Source organism: Sturnus vulgaris, chromosome 7 (assembly GCF_052056855.1).
Source record: "Sturnus vulgaris isolate bStuVul1 chromosome 7, bStuVul1.hap1, whole genome shotgun sequence".
Lineage (NCBI taxonomy): Eukaryota > Metazoa > Chordata > Aves > Passeriformes > Sturnidae > Sturnus > Sturnus vulgaris.
The window spans coordinates 16,669,563-16,686,956 of NC_142249.1; the positions used below are offsets into that span (position 1 = coordinate 16,669,563).

Consider the following 17,394-nt stretch of genomic DNA (forward strand, 5'->3'; position numbering starts at 1 on the left):
ACTGCCTTGATGTGGCTCCTTGGCCAGGCCAGAGTGTTGCAGACCACTGAGGATGCCTGTCTGGCTGACAGCACAGCCCTGTCAGGGAGTGACCAGCTCCTTCACAGATGGAAAACTGTGGGAACAGTGTCTGGGAGGACAGTGTCTGCATCAGACCATCCTACAGATGATGCCCCAGGCCAGGGACTGTTTTGCTGAATAAGTGAACTGTGCTTGAAAGAGATCCTTATTCACTGGCTGCATGTTTTAATAAAAAAAACAAACAAAAAACCACAGCTTTTTGAGTAAAAAACATGGCTCTTTTAAGAAGAAAAGTACTTTATGTTGCCTTAAAGATTGCTTATTGTAGCCTACAGAAGGTCTGTAAGTGATAGAAGTTGCTGTCTGGCTACGGTTTTGTCAATTAATTGGGTGGATCAGATATTTTTCTGAAAGCTACCTGTCCCCAGAGGCAATATTTGCCAAATTCTATTGCAAATGGGGCTGTGTCATGGCTGTGAGATATTGCAGCTCCCTGAACAGTAAATCCTTTAATTTAGTTTTTCTTTCCTATACTCCTGAAACCCACACATCCCTCTAACACAGCCATTACAATGTCTTTTAACTTCTCCTTCATGACCACAGTATAACCAAGCAGAGCTTTCTGCCAGGCCCTTCCCCTGAGTTCCCCTTTCTACACAACTGAGCCACAGTAAATTCCTGCTGCTGGCAGCTGATGTGCTGGAGCACTACCCAGCTGCAGGAGGGGAATTCCTGGTTGGGCTTCTGAAGTACAGGCATTAAAAAGAGCCAGGGTGTGGAATGAGGTAGATTTCCGTGGAGCTGTGGTTGTGACTGAGCAGCAGAGACACAGCCAGGAGAAGGGACAGAAATAGAAGCATTGATCTGGATTTCAAGGATGTAGATAGCAAGAGCTACTGAGGTATAGCTCCGTTTCATGAGAGCAGCAGCACTAAGCTGTGATCCCCTTGGGAGATCCTGTTGTCCCTTTGTCTCATGGTCCTGGTCCAGCCCAGCTGTGTGATAGCCCCATAGAAAGGAGCATCAACCCAGGCAGTTCTGCTGGCACTCATCCAACTGCTTAATACAGCATTCATTGTTTCACTTGGGCCCAAAAGAGCCTTAATGAACAATTTTTTATTTTTTTTTTTCAGGGGTGTGGTGGGGTTTTGGCTTGTTCTTTTAAGGAGGGGGACTAGTTTTTCGAAGGGAGAATTATTTGACTGAGTAGACTAAAAGAAATTTCTTACATTTTGTGGAGGAAAGTAGCCAAATAAAGGACTGAGAATCCCAGTTCTGAGCTTCTTCCTCTACTGTTTGGCCTCAAGAGCCTGAAAAGCCTATGCAGTGCTCTCATACTCCATAGATTATGTTCAGACTGCCATCCTTGGAAGGCAATAAGCTCCCTTCTGCTCTCATCAGCCGGAGCTAACATAACTTCCACTTTTCTCAGTGTTTCAGGGATTTTTCCAGAAGATCCCTAGGGCAGCAAACGAGCCTTCCTTCTCATCAGGTGAAAGGGAATTCCCCCTTGCAAGTCTTTGCACGATCCAGACCTTAAATCCTGGCCTCAATTTTGAGAGATGGCAATACAATATATAATCTGCAGTGAAACTTGCTGCTGCAGTGCATTGAGACAGAGGATGAAATATCATTGGTGATGGATTTGCCAACAGAGTACAAAAAACTGGGAGGAGTGTTGCAGGATTTAATATGTGGAGGACATTCAATATTTCAAATTTGTTAATGTTTGCCGTTTTAAAAAATGATGTGTGCAGCAGCTAAATCTTTCTTGTTGATAATCAGCTAATTTATCTCTTTTTAAAAATTGATCTCAAGCCATACAAGAACTAATTGTTCCCAAGAGGAATTAAATAGCTCAGGCATGCTCATTTAAATGAAGTTCACCCCCTTGACCTCTTATTCATATCTCCAGTTCATAACTGTCCAGCTCATTTTGCCAGAGAAGCTGTTTAATCCTTCCTATTTCTCCTTCTTCTCCAAGCAACCCCACTCACTGAATTGAACTCCTAATCACAGAACATAAATACAAACCTTCATCTCTCAAGGAAATGGGAGAATTTTATCTCAGTGGGTAGACTGCTATAACCGTGATGGACTGGACAATTTAAGGGACTTGGGTATATGGAGTGTCCCATTGCAGCAAAAGTCAAATGAAGGCAGAGTCTTAGATCCAGCTCTCCAGTAAATCTTGTATGAGCAGAAGTCCCTACTGACCACATGGATTTATTTTTAACTAAATAATTTCAAATACCTGTATTTTTTTTCTTTTTGCTGTATTTTTCTGCATGGCAACTTATTCATTCAAATGTATAAGGAACTTCCCACATTATAAAACACTTCATGAATAATGGTGTGTCATATCTTCAATCCTCATTTTGATTCATTTGTTTGCTTTACTCAAGTTTGGGAGCCTCTTTTCCCCAGCCTTAAATAAACTTCCAAAGCTGTAAGAAATATGATAGAGTTTAGAACTATTTGAACTTTGAAGTCAATAAAATACCTGTACTAAGGGAAAATGGTCCTCTTAGTGTCATTTCATTCCCTATCCTATATATTAGATATGAAATTGCAGTCTTAAAGCTAATCATTAAACTCCAAGAACATTCATACTTGGGTTCATAATTCAGCTTGGGAAGATAAACTTGCAAAATACGTATCAAGGTTTGCATTTCAAACCATCTCAAGATATGCAGGTGTTCAAATTATGATATATTAATAATTTATCCTTCCTCCAGAAATAGTGTTTTCCCAAAACTGGGAGTTTCCAAAGAGAGATTTTAGGTTTTGAAGTGATGACCTGTTAGAATATCAGACTTTTTGTTTAGTCTTACTGAGAGTCATTTTTTATTTTCTTTTCTTTTAATCATTTCTTGTCACACATTCTATAGATTTGGTTCATGTTATCTTTACATAGTTTTTTCTTTTTTTACTCATTCCATCATCCTTTATCTTTTTCCATCTCCTTTTGATTTGGAGGTATTGGAAAATGGCAGAAAGAAATTGAAAATATCCCAAAATAATCTGGAACATAAGCATATTGCATAAGGGATTAAAGAAAAGGAAGAATATGTGGGACATTATGAAAAAAACACTTTCTCATAAAAATAATAGGAAATAAACACATGCAAAAGTGTCATTACCTCACTGCCTAGAAACAGGTCCAAATTTTTGGTTTTCAGTTTTCTAATATTTTTTTTTCCTAGGTCCTTTACTATTACCCATTAAAATGTTATAAGGGATAAATTGCCCTGAACTCTCTCTCCACTGTGCTGTAGATTTCACTGAGATTAATTCTTTCACATGACCTGCATGCATGCATGAATGTTCTTATGGACACATATGGCATAATAAAAAAATGTTTTATTAAGGGTAAAAATATCTTTTTCCAAAAAGAAAGAAGTAATGGAACCTGAGACTTCCACAAGCTTTTTTATAATGAATATAAATCATTTATCTCTTCAGTGTAGTATAAATGTATTTTGAACTGCTTCCACATTTGTCATTTATCCAGCAACATCCCAAGGCAAACCTCAAGTTTTTCCTTCTTTCAGAAACTCTTTATTTCTTGAATTTCCTTCTCAGTCTGGTGAAAGGTTCCAGGGGCTAGGACTCTCCATTCTTACATAGGATCTTGCATCCAGTTCTTCTCATAGGTAGTAGATATTAGCTATTTTCACCAATAATTTTCAAATACAATAATTTCATCAATTTTTTTTTTTTTTAATCATGACATCAGTGTATTTATGGATGTACAGATGTGAGCTTAGTTTGCTGGGGAGGTCGAGTAATTTGTCAAAGAATGGTGGGAGAAAATGTAACGTGGTCCAACACACCAGGACTCCTCTCTCCACCTCTGCCTAGGGGCTGGTTAGCTGAGCAGGGCTGTGCAATTGGCAGTCCCCGCCTCATTTGATGCTTTACTCATTTTCATTTGTTTAATGTCACAGTTAGCAATTTGCACCTTCTATCCACAGTTCTTCTGCATATCCAGATGTTTATTGAGGAAAACACTGTTCTTGATGTACCAGCTTATTTCCTCCTCGTCCCCTTTTGCCCTACCCAATTTGAAACCAGACTTCTGTTTGCCAGACAAGCAGGTCGTGCATCTCTCTCAATAGTATCCTCTGACCAATGTTTGGGGTTTTCTAATGTATTACAGAGAGGTTCAAAATCAATGTACTGCTCTGGTTCCAGCAGCCCAAAGGTGTCTGGCAAGATATGCAGGCTGGATTCATAGCTGGTCATTTGTGGTCAGTTTTCATGGATTTCATATGGAGCATGAAAGATTGATAATTTCATTCGTACTGAAGGCACTGAGCAATTTGAGGCAGGTCAAGTAACCCCTGAACACTCTGGGGAAGTTGTACACATTTCATGTCAAACCACAAGAGGAAGATAATTGCAATGCAGAGTCCATGAATATACTGGCCATAGGGATTGTGTTGTGTTTGTGCTGCAAGACATGAATAGGAGAGATCGTGCCTCCTAGTTTAGGGACAGACCTTGTAGGTTTGAACTGACTTAAGGAGCAGTTGCAGTTCCAATATATCCATCTTCTTCTTCTAATATATTCCTCTGCTAGTAAAAGCACTCAGGATTTAGTTAAATAAGGGGAGCTCCAAGGTGTGAATGGCAAAAATGTATTGATAGCACAAATACAAAAAATGCAAATGCACGTAACTGAGGCAGCGTGTCACAGAGAAATCTCTGCTGTACTCTCTCAGGTTTTGTTCCCCTGACAAGCTAACCCTATGAGAAGGGCATGTGCAATACATGGCAGTATGGCTGTACCACAGGGATTGGCTTTGGAGGTAGTCTTTTTGTTTGTTCCCAGTGGAAAGTTTATCATAAAGGAGACTAGAAAATAAAAGTTCTCTCTGTAGCAGCACTACAGGAATCTTACATTTTCTTCAACTAAAAGCTGACGTCTTTAACACGTTGTTATCGTTTCATGTCCAAGTCAGTGGATCAGGCAGGGTGCTGGTTCACAAACAAGTCTAGAGCAAAACACAGCTCAGAACAGTACTACAGTGGGTGTCAGATGACTGAGCACAGGGCCAGCATGAGAGCTCAGGGAGGCTGGGAAAGGTGGGGAAATGCTGATTTCCCATTGTCCAAGTTCAAGTAGCTGGAAAACGTTGATCCCAAAATTTCCATGCCACAAGCAACTTATACCTAGAATAGAAATGGAGAATCAGTTATGTGCAGCACTCATATATCTGAATAAGTCCAAATTCTGCTTCTGCTCTGTATCCAAAACTGCTTGTCTCGTAGCTTCTGTAGGGCTTAAGTAGTCAGGAAGTTCCTCATTCTCTATAGAATATTTGCCCTTAGCCAGTAACACTCATAAATTTAGTAAATCACTTCCCCACAGAGATTTTGGGTACCATGCATCATCTGAAGAATCTGGACAGAACAGGTGTGCATCTCTCCCTCATGCAAAAGGTCATTACTTTACACAGACATGAAGCAGTGGCATTTTGAGGAACCAGCCCACTGTTATGATTCAAAAGGTTTCCAGAGATTTTGCATTTAGTTTTGTCTTCCTTCAATGTGGCAACATGAACTCCATTAACAAGCTGTTGTAACAATCCCACCCGGTCACCCACCCACCCAGAATCAATGGCAGATATAGCAAAGAGTTCCCCTCCCAGAGAAAGCTTTGCAACAGACACAAGCAGAGTTACAACTGGGCTTAACACAACCTCAGATTCTTGTTTTTTTAGCTGCGTTCACTGCTGCCATGGGCATGTATTCACTGTTGTACTCATGGGAGTTGGATTCACTCCTCTGATTCTGCCAAAAGAGAGAAAATGCCATTAATTTAATTTGTGGTCACTTACCTTTGCCACTCCTGCCTTTGTTCATTAAGTGGGGCAGTTACTCTGTTTTCAGTGGGAACTTTAAGGTCAGAATAGACATGACAAACTCACATGGAAAACTTACAATAAAACAAACCGAAAGTTAAAAACACACATTGCCCAAAAGAATAGCTAATGTTCATGTTCTTTCTTATTTTCTGAGTCGAATCTAAGTGGTTTTGCAACAAAACAGTGTTGGAATTGCTCCACTGATGATTGTTTCCCCTTCTTAAAGAAAACAATCAGGTGAATTGCTTGCCAAAGTAATTTTGCTGACCTGCACAGCATTTCTCCTCTTTCCTTTGGTTCCAAGCCTTTAAATCAATAAACAATTCTGTCTCAGAAAAATTAAATCTGAGCTACTGTCATCAATGACTTGAATTCCAGTGGTAAATTAAAAAACTCAGTCGTTTTGTCAAAAAACACAGCACATACTGAGTGAGTATGTGCCTGTCCCACTCTCTACATCTCATTAAATCAAGTTCCCCATCCATGACCTTTGGAAGAAGGGTTCTGCATAATCTCATATATTTTCATACCTTATTCCTTAAGCAACAGGCCACAACACAGCAGACACAGGAAATGGCAAAAATGATCAGGCTGATAATTATCCATGACATGAGTCCGAGTGAAAAGCAGTCCTCCTTATCTGAAGACAGGGAGGCAAAAAAAAAGTCATTACTGATAATTTTAATTTTTGCCTTCTACAGATAACTTCAATTATTTTTCCTCTTCATATTAATAAATTAGCAAAAGTGAACTCTGAAGAAGGATTTTGCTGAGGTGAATTGCCACCTTGGAAAAGGTATTCAGTAGGAAGCAGAAGATGGCATTTTTTCAGAAAGAGAGGGGAAACTTGGTACACAGTGCTGAAAGTAGACTGAAAAGAAACTAAGCCAGGCTTGAGAGCATGCTGAGGAAGAAAAAAAAAAAAAAAACAGAAAAATCCCAACCTCCAACATGGTGTTTCAAATCTGAACAAGGTTTAAGCCTATATGCAGTGAGTACCACAGGTGATTCAAAGGGCAGCCTGGTCAAGAGAAGGGAAGACTTTGGCAGTTATGTTTGGATAGGGAGGCAGGCTGGGGTACTCAAGATTGCGCTTGCCCAGATATGGGAGAAAATATGACAGCATGTGAAACATTTAGAAAAAGCTCTGAACATCTGGTTATCCATACAAGTGGAAATGGACACTGCAGACAAAACCGAATGTCACAGCCTGATTCTGAGAAGGTTTTTAAATACAGAGAGGGTTGAGAGACAACTTGACTCAACCATGTAATTGCTGTAGCATTTCAGCTTTTATCTTTTGTTTCTCCTTGTGTTGGGAGAGAGGGAAAGAAAGTAAGGGAAGGACAACAGGCAGTACCATGCTGCAGCTGAACTGTACACAGAACCAGGAATTGGTGTGAGCAAAACCACTATTAACTCTTTCAGTTTAGTATACTATAGTGCCACTGAATGAAAGTCAGGTCAAAATTAAAGCCTGAGCAGTTAGTCTTCCAGACTTAGTCCAAGCCCTTCTCAGTAAACTGCCAAAAATTCTCAAGAGCTGTGGATCTCTCCTGCTCTAAGAAGGCCCTAAAGCTGAAGTTCTGCTTCACAGAGGTGAACACCATCTTCTTCACACCTCAGTATCCAAGAGTTCCATGTACCACTACTAGGATGGATATTTGACAATCGATTTCCTTTAATCCTAGGCTTTTGAAGATAGCTCTCAGAATGGATTTTTTTTCCCCACTAGCTAGACATAATCTTAACATTTACACTCAGCAATTTTAAAAATGGACAAGAGAAATTGCTATTGCAGGCAAAGGAGACACTGCAGTACTCAAGAAGCTGTAGTCAAGCTAACTTGGGTGCCACCACCACTATACAAAGCTCAGCATAGACTGCAAAACCTGCCCAAGAAGATGAATAAATATGGAGAGGACATGCTGAGCAGTGTGCCAACACAGCTCCACTACTACCAGCCCCATGCTACGTAGTTTTAAGCTGCCTGGTAATTAGCTATGTGAACTCTAGTGACATTTTTCACTGCAACATAACTATACCAAGTGTCTACTTATCAGTAAACCAAAGTGAGGGGAGAAGAGAACTAAACTTACCTTGGATGTACAAATAAGTTTCTTTCAGACAGCAATCTATGTAAGGAGGAGGTAAGAATATCTCCAGGCAGTAGGTATAAACATCGATATGTTTTCCTTTGAGATTCTTAAGAATGAAAGTGGTGCTGTTACTTGAACTGTGTGTCTGACAGTAGCTGACATTACTCTCGGAGATAACTTTCTTTTCATTCAAATGGAGTGCACAGATTTTCTTCTTTTCACGCCCTTTGAAGAGGGTAATACTGAACGCACTCGCATTTTTGGGGTTGGGAAATGTGAAATTGAAGTTTCCATTTTCAAATTCCCCCATCACCTGGACATCAGAGACATAAACCTGATCTGAAGACATGAAAACAGTAAGTATAGTTGCACACATAGTAGTGAAAAGAATCCTTAAAGTGCTAAGAAACTAATTTAAACAAAACAAATGAACCGTGTGATTGTAATTTAAGACATGTAGGTACTCAGAACAGCGTGACTGTGAAAAGCAGCCCTCACAATGAGATACTAGTGCATTATTCTGGTTGTGCCAGACATTACTGATAAAATAAACGAGACCTGGCCTGTTATCTGCTCTAAGGCTGGAGAGATCACTGTTAGCATTAGATCAGTGATCTTGATAATGTTACTTACTACTAAAGCTACTAAATGGTGAAGTTACTAATATTACTTACAATATCAGTTACTAGATATTGTTTAAAGGTCCCCTGGACCAAACATTGTATAGATGTATAATCGCTGCCTCAGTGTTAGATTGTCCTATTCATAGAGAAAACAAGTGGGACAAAGATGATAATGATAATAATTATCTCTGGTTTATGGGTCATAATCTGTCCCCTACTGAACATGCAATTATGGAATCATTTAGATTAGAAAAGACCCTTAAGATCATCAAGTCCAAACATTAGCCCAGCCAAGTCCACCACTAAACCACATCTTTAAGTGCCACACCGACATGTCTTTTAAATTCCTCTGGGGGTAATGACTCTACCACTTCTCCAGGCAGCCTGTTCCAATGCTTGACTGCTCTTTCAGTGAAGAAATTTTTCCTAAAATTCTGTCTAAATCACTCCTTGTGCAACTTGAGGCCATTTTCCCTTGACTTGTCACTTAGGAGAAGAGACTGAATCCTACTTTGCTGCACCTCCCTTCAGGTAGGTGTAGAAAATGGCAAGCTCTCCCCTGAGCCTCTTTTTTTCAGGCTAAACACCCCCATCTCCCTCAGCCACTCCTTTCATCAGCTCTGTTGCCTCCTCTGGACCCACTCCAACTCCTCAGTGTCTTTCCTGTATTGAGGGGCCCAAAGCTGGACACAGAATTCAAGGTATGGTCTCACCAGTGCCGAGTACAGCGGGACAATCACTGCCCTGATCTTCTGGCCACACAATAATTAACACAGGCCAGGATGCCACTGGCTTCCTTGGCCACCTGGCACACACTGGCTCATGTTCAGCTGGCTGTTGACCAGCGCCCTCAGGATCTTTACCAAGAAGATTTCCAGACACTCTTCCCCCAGCTTGTAGGGCTGCCTGGGTTGTTGTGACCCAAGTGCAGGACCTGCACTTGGCTTTGTTGAACCTCATACAATTATCTCGACCCATTGACCCAGCCTGTCCAGAGCCTTCCTATACTCCCACCTAATACTTCCACCTAACTTGGTGTTGTCTGCAAATTTATTGAAGGTGCACCTCTCATCAAAGTCATTGATAAGGATATTAAACAGAACTGGCCCCAAAACTGAGCCCAGGTGGGTGTAACTCTATTCACCACCACTCTCTGGGCCCAGCAGCCCAGCTAGTTTGATGATGTAGCTGAAAATTGAAAATAGGATGTGAGCCTCAAATTCCTACATGACTGCTTTAACCACAGGACCTGACTTGTCTTTGTGGAATAGATTATGATTTGAGACATAATTAGGCACAACCTAATTACTTAGTTGACTACAGCATCATTATTGCTGATAATGGAAAGAGTAGGGGACAAAGGTTACTGTGTGCGTGCACCCACATGCAATCCAGAAATCCCATTTCACTCTCTCAAAATCTCTATGAAAAGCTCTCAGATGTTGTGTGACTCTCATTTTATAAACTTCTTGGAGAAGCAAAGAAAGTGAACTGGCTGAAGACGTCCTGCTACCTCACAATTTGACTTTGTAAAGTCAGCAACCAATATCACAGAAAACTCCTTCAAACAAAAATATGTTAAAATGTGCAGTAAGTGTCCTTCCTTTAAGGGCAGTATTTTTGGATGTAGAAAGGCATTTAAAACCGTAAACCAAATTAGGCAAATGCATCTTACCTATATTTTTGCACGCACATGATGAGCAGCTGTCAACTCCTGAAAAATACAAAATTGTTTTCTGTTTAAAATTCAAGAAGAGCGAAGGAGGAACAGAGGGTTAACCCTGCAATGTTAAGATGCTGAAGCTGTTTTATAATTTATATCATTATCCTGTCTGATTCTTTCTGTGCTACACTATAAAGTCATATGATATGATAAAAGAATGAAATATAAAAATCAAAGTAGAAAGAAAATGCCCAAGGCAAGAATATATATTGATCATACAACGTTCACATGTATACAATTCATATAACATTCACAAATTCTTAAAACACCTTTGCAAACTAATACCTTTACCTCAGAAATAGAAATGACATGAAAGTAAAACTCTTTCACCAAGATACTGAGGAAATCTGCCTGAAATAAAAATGCATATTTTTGATTTCTCATGAGTCCTATTTTAGAACAAGCCACCATTATATTTTTCCCAGACCAAAGTACTCATATCCATCAATGTTTGTTCTGCTTCCCCCACTGCTTGACACAACACCGAAACACCTTATAATTATCTGGATGATGTTCCAATGCATACATCAAGAAAACATTCAAGCAATGCATATGGTTTTGTTCCTTTTCCAATAGCAACTTTTTCTCTTACTGTTCATAGGTGATCTTCATTACAGAACACAGACACATTTTTAATAATTGTTTGGTTTTGTTTTTTAAACTGCTGCCTCCATCACCACACACTATGGTAACACTTTGGAATGGTTTGTATGTCAGTACTGGCAACATAGCACAGTCTGATAGCGTTTCATTTGGATTCTTTTCTTTTTGCAGTGCCCTAAAATTAAATGTTCAGATAGGTAGATAGATAAACAGACAAAAATATATCTGCCGTTCCTGTTTTCTGGTAGCCTGAGTAAGTTCTTCAGATGCTGCTTAGAATGAAATATATCTACATCAGGATTTTATGATGCTAAAGAAATACAGGGCAAATACTTAAAGACTTTGATGCACTATCTTATTCTTGTTACAGCTAATGATGGTCTAGAGTGATCCACACAGAGTAGACCCCCAGCTGCGCCAGGTATTGCACTGATTGCATAGTATGAATAATCTTTTTTTTTTCCAAGGCATCTGTTATCTTTGACATTTGGTCTGTAAATATGCAGACATAGGATCATTCTCTTTTGGCTACCATTGTATGATCTCAATTCTTTCAGTCTTTCAGTGTTCATGTATTTTTCCTGTTTTGAATTCTTGCTCCTCAGTTACTGTCATTGGCAAGGGCATTAAAATGAATGATACTCATTTAAGATACCTTTAGTGCAACACAGAAGCTAATGGACTTCTGGAAGACACTTTGCAATGCTCAGTTAGAGAGCAGTAGAAACTGTTATCCCTTCTTGATTGATTTACCATTTTCCTAGTTATCAAATTCTTCCTAGTTTACTGTGCACTGTCAGCACCCTTATCTAATTCAGTGACAATTCTATTATCTGTACTTCTCTCAGGACTATTACTTAATTGTATGATAACAGACAAGATATTTAGCATCTTGCACCACTAGTGTGAAGATAAGGCAGGGAAAAACCACAGCTTGCCAAGCTACAGTGGAATAGAGCTCAAGAACCACTGAAGGCACAGCCAGAAAGTGCAAGCCCTTGAAATTTTGTATAGTCTGAAAAGATGAAAGCAAAGGTCAAATAAAGAAATAATTCTTGATTACTTATATGTTGCATGATGAAAGGAAACTGTTGCCATGAAGACAGTATTTGAGATAAAGGTAATTTTAAATGCTCTGTAAAATGTTTGGCATCCTGTAGTTTGGTAACACATACCTTTAAAATTAGGCCCAACACCCAACAAATAATTTAGGGAAGAGAAGAACAGACCAAATGTACAGCAGAATTTAGGGAGCATGATGAATGCATAAACTTAACTTTTGAGAAGCATCTGCCTGGAGTCGAAACCTCTACATTTGTCACTGGTCTGATCACCTGAGAGGAAAGGTAGATGCTGACTCTGTCAGGGCAGCTACAGAGCAAAGTGATGCCATATTCCTTCAGGCACTTCTGGGACAACCCTACTCTGAGCACTAAAGTAACAACATCAGATTTGTTTTCTCTGTTTGTCTCTGAGAATAGTTCAATTTGGCTGTTAGCTAATGAAATTGCCCTCTCATACCATGTGGGTTAAAATGTTTGTTAGAGATCATGGTTTTAATCTTTGCTTTTAATGAAAGAGGGCAGAGGGGTCATTAAGCATTTAGTTCATGTGACCTTGTGACAAGCTGAAAGATTGTTTTGTATCCTCTCCAACCCAGAAGTCTAAAATGCCTGTTTTCAAGGAACTCTCAGTAATATATTTCTCTGAATGAGCATTTTGGTAAATGTGATGCAATTAGTATTCCTCTGAAACAAGTGCTCGTAGAGGAGGGTGTGCTCAGCATAGGATAAAGGCAGCACATTTTAGAATTAGATTAACAGTGCCTGAGATTAAAACAGAAAATTGTCTACATGGATGACCACAATGGGTGAGAGCTGATATAAATTTCCAACTCACTTGCTATTCTGCATCAGCTCCTAATTTGAACACACTCACTGAATACTAAATAGTTGTTCATTCCCCCTCCTGGTGCCTGACTGCTGATCTTCTGTGTCTGTTTGTACCCGTTCACTCCTAGGTAATCATACAGACCTGTAGCACTCTGTTGTTAATGGCTGGACACATTTAGGATGTTTCTTGCCAAGCTCCAGTCAAAACAAATGTACATTCAGTAGCATGTGCAATAGGAACCTGGGCTTTAAACATCCAGTAATATTGAGAGATTCACTGACTAATTCTCCCTAATTCTACCTCGAAAATATGTGAATAAAAGTATACATTATGGTATTGTTGAAATTGAACAGTAGAATTTCATTGGTTTAGCAGTAAAAATGCTTAGATTCAGCTGTAAGATTCCTTTTTGTTATTTTTCATAAAAAGATTATTCAATCGCATATAAAGGTTTGAGAAAAGAGGAAATAAATCTTTAGTTTGTTTCCTAGCAGTGTCACAATGTGGAGTTGCAAGGAATTGTTCCTGGCTCACCTGATGTGAAGCAGAGTGCCAAGACAAATATTGTGGTTTAGATATAAATCTAAGAGATTAACATGTGTATGAAAGTTACATCTTGTTATGTTAAACTCTGAAGAGCTTGCATGTGTGTACATTTGTATATGTGTATTTACAGTCATGTACATTTCCATCTCAATTTCGTCTTTAGTGCAGCAGGAAAACCTTTTGGCAGAAGTTTGGGAATTTCTGTGGTAGTGTGCTTGGATACTAAGGCAAATGGAAAGTGTGTAATTTTCATTTTAATGAGATTGCAATTTTGAGCTTTCTAGTTATTCTTTGACAGACTCAGCACTATTTGAAAACATCACCAATCCATTGCGCATTTCAGTCATTCCCAACAGAAGTTTTAAAACCACTTTCAATCACTTTCCAAGCTTGGTGTTTAGGCCAAGAGAATAGAATAATGTTACTTGGTTTTCTTGCTGTTTGTATGATCTGCCCCAGCTCTCAGAAAACTAACTTACTGATAAAAAGAACAAGCAAAATTTCCCTTGTGTGTGTTTGCCTCTGAAGATGAGCAAGGAAATTGCAGACCCCGCCTTTAAAACAAGCACATTTGTTTTGTTAATACTAAATGCATAATGAAACTACACGTAATTCTTAAATTCTATAGTTTTAAACTTTCAAGGCACTCTGAAAGATGACACTGTGAATTTAGTGTCATTAGTCATATGCCTAAAACGAACACGTTTCTATCATTCAAGAATCCAGGATTAAGTGAGGAAGGAGTGCTTGTGGGCAAAGCAGTAATGGCCAGATTTATTCTAGGAAGCCATCTTTATCTGAATTATTTCTATGGTATAATTTCTGTTGAGAAATACTGAAATTCATATAAAACATACCACAGAAAGAACAGCCAGTGTTGATACTATTTCAGAAGCCCTTCTAAGAAATTACTATGGTTTCCTCCTGTATTGACAACAGGAGATCTGTGGGTGAAGAGTGATAATGCTTTGCAAATGTTAGTGTGCAAAAGCTCAGTGCAATGTTTCATTGCAAGGGCCTCAAGTGCTGTGGAATCCTACCTGCAGCTCTATACTCCAAAATTCCATTGCCTGTGCTTCTTTGCAGGAAATGGAGAGGCTCCCTGCTCTTATGAATAATTTCTTTTATCACAATTGGGTTATCAAATCATAATGCATATATGCACACATATATATCATCTCCTAATGACCTAAGTTATGTTGAGAACATTACAGTATGAGAATACTGTAAGACAAAAAACATGATAGACACCATTTCTTCATACACACAGTCTCTTTCTCTTGTCGTGTCCTTTCCCCAGTCCCCTGCCCAAATCCTACCATCCATATTTGAAGGGAGGAAGAAAGAAGGAAGAAATGCTGCAATTATTTGCACCATTAAAATTACAGTTTATTTCTTCCCATGAGGAAGGGCTTTCTAGATAGCTTCAGTCATGTGTAAAAGCATGCTGGTCTGGTATTCATGCTAAATTCTCTAGGTGAGAAGTAACCAAACTGAAAGGATTTTTTGTTTGTAGATTTAGGAAAAAACTTCCAAGGAGAGCTCCCTAGAGAGATGCTGATTACAATTAGTCTTTCTTGATTTCCCCCATTTTTCATTCAATCTGAAAATTCAGCATACTATCCATATATTATTTAGCTTTCAAAAATGTATCTGCATTACCTACAGAGCTGAAAACTAGCTTTTATTTATAGGAAAACTGAAGTTCTTCCTGAAACCTCAGGAGTACTCAAGTTTTATCCCTTTTTCACTAGAATTTTGGAAACAAAAATTTAATAGCCCTTGGCATGACCATCAAAAGAGCATATTTAGATAGTGTTTAGTAACTGTACACACTAAATCTCAGATCTTACTTATAAGATGCATCATACCAAATCCTTGGACAGAATATTTATGGAAAAAAAGGCTCTTCTTAATCTGTTATTATCTGTATTTCCATGCTGACCCATTAACATGTGGGTTTCAGAGAGGTTACAAAGTTGTGATATTTTACTTTACATAGCTGAATCCTGTTAAATGCTACATCCATCTTTAAGGCTGGACTGAGACTGGTACTGTCACTGTGCACCTTCTCAAACACAGCACAGGAATTCCATGCTTCCTTTTAAGTCTGTGTTTCAAGCCTGCACCCAAATGATCTCATCTACTCTTCCATGCCATATACATTTTTCATCTAATAAAAATTCCCTGCCCAGACGAGAGCTGGTTTAATATTGATAACTTGGTTTCTTTTTATTATTCACCATCATGCTGCTATGAGATTTTATATCCATCAAGGGAAGCTGGCTGGAGCACTACAATCTAAACAGCTAAAGGGTAACACTGAGCAGATGAGCTAAAGAACATAAACAATGAAAACTTTTACTTTTTAGTTTCAGAGCAAATGTCCTATGCTGGCAGGAATTCTCTCCCCATCAGCTAGTGGTATTAGATTTGAGAGCAGTCTTTTTGCAGCGGTTACCCTCCATTACCTTTTTACTTCCAACTCCTTGCTATCATGCCTCATTTACTGTCTCCCATCATTGGCTAAGTTATATTCTATAGAGACACCTACTGCAAGGAGAATAATTCAAAATGTTACTCACCATACAGGGCTTCAAACTGAAAGCAGAGGACACAGAAAATTACAGCAACCACCTTCATGCCTGCCTGACACAGAGGCACCAGCCTTCTGTGTACTGTGAAGGTGAAGAAGAACACATGGGTAGAAAAGGAAGTGGTTTGTGGGCTCTGGGAAAAATTGTAAGATAACCAGGATGACTTTTAAATTTAACATTTGTCCCCTGACTACATTATAGCTATGTCAGCATTAGCTGTCGCACATACCTGGTTTAATGCTCAATTTTTTTTCATACTTAATGGTTTGCTGTCACAAACAGGAGGATGAAAGACTTTCTGACATTACTTTTGATGACTTTGCAAAGACTGTTTCTGGTAAAGTCTATCACAATCGAGGCTGCAGTCATCTATAGCAGACATCTGCAGATTACCCATGGTCAGCAACTAGTATTAACTAACAGTACATGAATATTTGTAACTGGCAACCTGGTTTCTCCCCACCAGTTTCGACTGGTTTTGCATAACTAATGGTCTTGTTCTATGTCAAAACCATTTGTTCTTGGGGTTGGAGTCTCTCATGTGTTCTGGTCCTGAAATTCCAAGGAAGAACATGGCCAAATTGCAGGAAGATCCCTTTGGCCCTGTGACTGTTCACTCCAGCGTGACTTCCATCCTGGAGATCAAGCTTGTTTTGCCTGAAGTTTAATGAGAAATTTCATGTGGTTCTGTGAGAGGAGATCTGACTCAGTGCCCTAGGGCCTTAGGTCAAAAGGTTCTCTGCTTTCCTCTTCCTTGCCTTTGTGCAGCACACTCTGTCCTGGCCGGTTATCCATCTTTATCCTGGGAATGTTTTAGGACCCTTTGTAACATGCTCTACAATCATTTAATCCTGGCTGCTTATTTATGTCTACAATACTAGTTTTACTGCAGAAAATATGTAAGAAAACCAGCTTCTAAATCATGTTTAATATATTATAATATAATATATTAATATATATTATAATATAATTATATTATATTATATATATATTATATATAAGTTTACATTTCTGATTGCACAAAGAGAAAACACAAAGGACTGCTAGTGGTGCCTGACAAACACTGCTGATGTTGAGTCCTTGTAATGGTCAAATAATTGGAAAATAACATGACTGTTGCAGATTCACTCCTACTTTATACTGTGTAAGGAAATCCTCACATGTTGGCTTACTCTTCTTCAAAAAGTGATTTAATGTCTTTCACTCTTACTGCTAAATATCTATTCACAGGGACATTAGCAGAGTTTTACATTCTTCAAATCCTTCCAAAGCCCTGCAAATCTATGCATTTTTTAAAATTGCAGTCAGAACTAAACCTGAGCCAAATCAGGTGTTGATATAAATTTTCAGCTCTAGTCTCTGGGGCCAAAATTAAGTAACTCTAACTAGAGAAAGCTTCTGCAGTATGCTTTTAAT

General features: G+C 38.9%; 1 protein-coding gene across 1 annotated transcript; it reads right to left on the reverse strand.

Moving 5' to 3' along the window:
- Positions 1-3,364: 3,364 nt before the first annotated feature.
- On the reverse strand, positions 3,365-16,117 carry ICOS (inducible T cell costimulator). The gene is made up of 6 exons (XM_014880337.2): positions 15,967-16,117; positions 10,292-10,330; positions 7,994-8,332; positions 6,425-6,534; positions 5,730-5,820; positions 3,365-5,199 (listed from the first exon to the last, which is right to left on the reverse strand). Exons 1-5 carry the CDS (start codon positions 16,022-16,024, stop codon positions 5,731-5,733), a joined length of 636 nt encoding a protein of 211 aa, XP_014735823.2. The 5' UTR covers positions 16,025-16,117; the 3' UTR covers positions 3,365-5,199; position 5,730.
- Between the last annotated feature and the right edge of the window lie 1,277 nt (positions 16,118-17,394).